Source organism: Phoca vitulina, unplaced genomic scaffold (assembly GCF_004348235.1).
Source record: "Phoca vitulina isolate PV1807 unplaced genomic scaffold, GSC_HSeal_1.0 scaffold2, whole genome shotgun sequence".
Taxonomy (NCBI): Eukaryota; Metazoa; Chordata; class Mammalia; order Carnivora; family Phocidae; genus Phoca; species Phoca vitulina.
Window position 1 is genome coordinate 10109211 of NW_022589705.1, and position 5474 is coordinate 10114684.

Sequence of the window (5474 nt, forward strand, 5' to 3'; positions counted from 1 at the left end):
CCGTGTTCCAGGTGGTCCTCAGGCCCCTGCGTGCATGTCACCTCCCCTACACGCCTGTGCAGCCCTGCACCAGGGTCCTGCGTCGCTCTCTGTCCCTGCCGCACCGCCTGGATCTGACCCTGTCTGACCCGCCCGGTTATTGCAAAACGCACACAAGATCTGGTCTGAAGGTCTCGGAATCGGCTGAATGGGAATCCAAAGGTTGACATCGCTGAGACACAGTGCCAGGCCGGAACCGAGGCCCTGCAGCCCGGCTGCACACCTCTCCCCCCGCGAGAATTACTCGCGCCACCCGGTTGCGGCTCCGGGCGGCGGCGGCGGCGGCACGATCTCGTCCAAACACAACGCGGAGGTCGCCCGGCGAAGTTTGTCCCTTTGGAGGCGCCGTCCCCCTCTGCGCCCGGCTCGAGTCATGTGAGCGAGACGCGCTCCGGGCCTGGGGCGGAGAAGGAGGCGACGAGAGCTGCGGGATCCCGGGCCCGGCGGAGGGCGGGCGGGATGGAGGCCACCTTGGAGCAGCACTTGGAGGATACGTGAGTAGCGCGGCGCGGGGACTTGAGCGGGACACAGGGCGCGCGCTGCGAGTGCCGGCCGGGCGTGCTGGGGACGCCGCGCGACCCTCGGGTCGGGGAAGCGGGGGCGGGGGGGGTTGAGGCGGCGAACGCTGTCCCGCGGCCGCGGGGTGGGGGGGGGTGACCCGGAATTAAAATCCCGCAATCCCGCCGGGGCTCCGCACCCTCTTCCGGGAGCTAGTCTCCGCAGCCCAAGGCCAAGGCCAAAACCGCCCGTCGTGTTGCAGTCGTCTGTATGGCAGGGTCATTCTTCGGGAGTTTTAGGAAACGGGTTAATTTGGGGGAAGGTTGCACCAGGTGTGCAAAGCGAGCCCTGCAGTGTAAACATAAGCACACACGTCTGTCCTCGCGTGTGTAGCCAGTTACTTGGTGCTTAAGGAAATGAAAGACATCTCTTAAATTTTTGAACAGGTAATATCCACCTAAAGTTTAAAATTGAAAGTATAAGAAGGCGCACAGGGAAACAGCTCCCTCCCACCAATGCCGCTCAGTTTCTCCCACTTCCCCTCCTGGAGGCAACCGGTGTTAGTTTTTTCCGCATCTTTAACAATGGCGACAAAATATTAATATTGCCATATTTGTGGCCCTCCAAAGCTCAACAGTACCTGACCCAGTCTTTTCTCCCATCAGATATAAATTGGTTTAACTATTAAATTTAAATTACTTCATTGTAATTTAATTTTTCTCAGGGGGGGTGATAATGAAAAAAGAAACACTGGTTTAAAGCGCAACAATGCCTGGTACATAGAAAAACGTATATGTGTTGTTATAATTATTTAAATTCATTTTCTGACATCATCTGCGTCATTCCTCTGGTGCTCCTGGAATTAGAATGAAGAATCCATCCATTGTTGGAGTCCTGTGCACAGATTCACAAGGACTGAATCTGGGCTGTAAGTATCTCACGATCAACTCTTTGGTGGATTGCAAAGCACTTGATATGGACCAGGAGCCTAGTGTGCTGTTCTCTAGTTTGTACTTCCTGTTATCCTGCCCCTTTCTGGGTACTTTTGTGAGAGTAGAGTTTATCTCCAAAACTGAAACTTTTCAGTTGGTATTTATGAAGGTAGAAGTGGTCCTTGCAGTTCTAACAGTACAAAATTGTTTCTACCAAAATAGTATTTGAATTATTTTAAATTGGGTCTAGCAAGGACTTGAGATAATGACATCAGGTACCATTTGTTGAATGTGTGCAGACTGCTAGGGTTTGTGTACTTTATCTCTAATTTTCACAATAATCCAGCAAAATAGACAGTGCTATTTTGTAGTCCAACTACACTTAACAGTAAGAGAGTAGGCGGTAGAAATGGGAGCTTCAGAGTTGAACACACTTGGGTTCAGCCCCCTGCTCTTCCTTTGCTAATAGTGTGACCTTAGACCAAAAATAGCCTTTCTTAGCCTTAGTTTCTCTACTGGGTTGTTTTTGTTGGCTGGTTAGTTGGTTGGTTGTATAGATTTATTTTCAAAGGGCAAAAACTCTTAGACAATTTAAATACAAGTCTAAACAGAATTACTCTGTCAAAGTCAGCAATAATGCCAAAACACATTGTCACTTCCAGACACTCACCAGTATCTTCCTTGTCTTCTCTAAGTGAAAAAAGGGGGTTTGACATTTTATTCATATACATCCTTCTTATCTGCAATGTAATATACAATTTCTTGTGGACACAATAACTTCTCCATATCTGTATCGGGAATTTCAAACCCAGAGTCGTCCTCCATGGCCAATATAATAATCTCCACTTGGTCCAAACTGTTTAAGCCATTTGGTCTTTCATCAAATGGGAATTTACCTAGAGCTTTTCTGGGTCAATCTTGTCATTGAGTTTTAAGACTTTTTTTTTTTTGGTAAAGAATATGGTCCTTGATTCCCTCTCACATCAGAGGAGGCGCACCACCATACAGGCAGCCCGCCTGTGTAACTGCCCGGACCCTGCGTGAGCACCGAGGCCGCGTGCACAGGCGCGGCCCTCATGCGGGCCTCCGTGGGGCACAGGGTGGTGCTGAGCAGCCAGGCCTTGGCCAGCGAAGGGGTGTTGGGCAGCAAAGGTCTAGGGCACTTGGCTGACATGGGTGGAAAGGACACGAGCTGCCAAGGCCATGCCAACCCAGGATCTCCATACTGGGTTGTTGTTTAATAACGATAGTAATTATAGAATTGCATTTATTGAGTGCCAGCTATGTGCGAAGCACCATTCTAAGTGCTTTACCCAAACTCTAGGTCATTTAATCCTTGTAACAACCCTGTGAGGCAGATGAAGAAATTGAGGTTGAGTGACTTGCCCCAGGTCATAGAGCTAGGGTTGAGCTAGGATTTCAGTCAGGCTCCAAAACCTCCTAGTCACGGTGCTGTAAGATTATGTACTGTGTGTGAAACACTCAGCACAGAACCCAGACATGATGCTCAATAAATGGTAAGCGTTACAGGTGAGGAGATAAATCCTGAAAGGTAAGCAACTAAAGCATGCAGCTAATTCATGTCAGAACTCATAAACCAAGGACTCCTACCTCCTTGCTCCTCTTTACTGCAGGAATTTTAAAGCTCTGAATTTCTGCTGGGAGGGTAACTGAAAGAGGTAATCTGTGTAAGTCAGATTTTACACAAATCATTTAGTTGGGAGAAAAAAGGCAGATTTACTTGAGCTGCTGGTTGATGGAAAGCCTGAAATTCAGGTGTGGAAATCTAAAATGAAATAAGCTCCTTCAAGAAACCTTCAAGGCCCAAAAGACTGCACGGTCTGTCCAGTTACCATTTTATGTAACCGTAGTAAATCCACAGACTCTGCCGTACTGGTGTGTCTGTTACCTGCCACAGTTCCAGGCAGGCGAGCTTATGCTGCCTTTATATGTGGAAATATAGTGTAAACTTAGGAATTACCTTTTGTATTGGGCACCCAAGATTTAGTTATTATCCACAGGCTAAAACAAGACATTAACAAAAGCCAGTTAAGTTTGTATTTGAAAACACCCAGCCTATTCTAGTTGAAATAACTGCTCACAGAATATTCACGTATACTGTCAAAGTGATTTTACAGCTGAACTCCTGAGTAAAGACTTTTGTATCCTTTGAGGTTGAGCTCACTAAAAGGAAATCAGATTTCCCATGAGGAATTAATTAGTTTCACAAGTCTCTTGCCCTTACTGACTGCTTTTTGTCAACTTCACCTCTGAGTGTCTTGTTGGTTTCACTAAGCTTCCGGTAAAAGGAATTTATGGCTTTCAGATTGACTTGAATTAGAGCTTCCTTATATGTGTGAGAAGGTGTTTAGAGAGGATGATGAGAGTGATTGAAAATTGTCTCCTGACGCTTTATTGATTTAAGAACTGTTGTCTCGCTTTCTCGTTTATGTGACCAGCTGAGTAGCAGGATAAAATCATTTCATGTCAGTACCTAACCTAAAAGACCATGAACTGAGCCTTCTTTTTGTGAATAAATCAATGAGAGATACTACTATAGCTCAGTACTCATTTTTGGACAATCAGGTGACATGATTACATCTGTCTTCCAGGCCGTGGGACCCTGTCAGATGAGCATGCTGGAGTGATATCTGTTCTAGCCCAGCAAGCAGCTAAGCTGACCTCAGACCCCACTGATATTCCTGTGGTGTGTCTAGAATCAGATAATGGGTGAGTAGATGTTGACAGATCCTTTCCTTTTTAATTAGAAAAGTTCCTGGGAAGGTTGAGTGGGGCCTGCCCTGTGTTATTAGTGATTTCCATTCAAAAAACTTGGAGGGAGGTTCTTCACCCTTTGGACCATAGGAGGAAATAGACTGATCTCTGAAGCTAATGTACTTTCAGGACCACAATTATTTAAATGAAGAGTAAGAATTGTCATGACTATCAGTCTATCAAGAAAAAGAAAGTAATAAATAGTACAGGTGAAGACCAACCAAAGAACAGAAACTACTTCTGTAGTAATAGAAATACTAAAGATATTCCAAGTGAGCATCCTCAGAATAATAGCAAATGATGAAAGCAGAATACAGAACTGTGCACAGTATGATCACAGTTTTGTAAAAAGAGAAAAAAAAATGCATGTATGGTATACATGCAGATAAAACACAGTAGTGGCTGTCTTTGAGCAGTAGGATTATAGATTCATTTCATTTGTATATTTTATACTTTTCTGTATTTCCCAAATGTTTTCTTGTGTTCATATATTGCTTTCATACATTAAAAAAATGATAAATAATATTTTTTTAGTTGTATCCTAAACCAAACAGCATCTTTAATCTTCAACAGACTCCCACTTAACAACATTTTACTGAATATCTTCCACTTTGCCTTTCAGGAACATTATGATCCAGAAACATGACGGCATCACCGTGGCGGTTCACAAGATGGCCTCTTGACGGCTCATATCAGTTCTCCAGCAGCCTGTCATCAGGGCTCAGTCCTACCTGTGTAAATGATCTTGTAGAACTATGAAAGTCCCAGTAGTTAGGCCATTTATTTAGTGTGTATTGGGCACATTTCTGTTAATTTTAGAGTTAGCTGCTTTTTGACAGTCAATGGACTGACTTATCCAAATATTAGTAAGAAAGGATCATGTTTTGAAGCACCAGGTCCAGGTCACTTTGTACATAGAATTTTCTTATGCTCAATAAATCTGGTCAGAGGAAAGCTTGGATCTCTTCTGGATTCTTTAAATTCTTATCAAATGTTCATTTTTTTTTTCAATTATCAAGTTGTAATTTTTTTTTTAAGTCTTTGTTCCAAATTACTCTCTTCTCTTTCCGAAGATTCCTGAACTACAGACATTCTCACACAAGTGTCCATAGATATTGAAAACAAATTAAGCCTATTCCCACCCCATAATAACATAAAGCTAATTATCATTAAGTACTTACTATATACCAGGAACCCATTTGAATTCTCACTGATAACCCTATATGGTAT

General features: G+C 44.1%; 1 protein-coding gene across 1 annotated transcript; it reads left to right on the plus strand.

The window, feature by feature from the left end:
• Positions 1–306: 306 nt before the first annotated feature.
• LAMTOR5 (late endosomal/lysosomal adaptor, MAPK and MTOR activator 5) lies at positions 307–5198 on the plus strand. Its single transcript, XM_032421803.1, has 4 exons — positions 307–533; positions 1404–1465; positions 4082–4199; positions 4867–5198. The coding sequence occupies exons 1-4, from the start codon at positions 499–501 to the stop codon at positions 4925–4927; spliced, it is 276 nt and encodes a 91-aa protein (XP_032277694.1). The 5' UTR covers positions 307–498; the 3' UTR covers positions 4928–5198.
• The last annotated feature ends 276 nt before the right edge of the window (positions 5199–5474 follow it).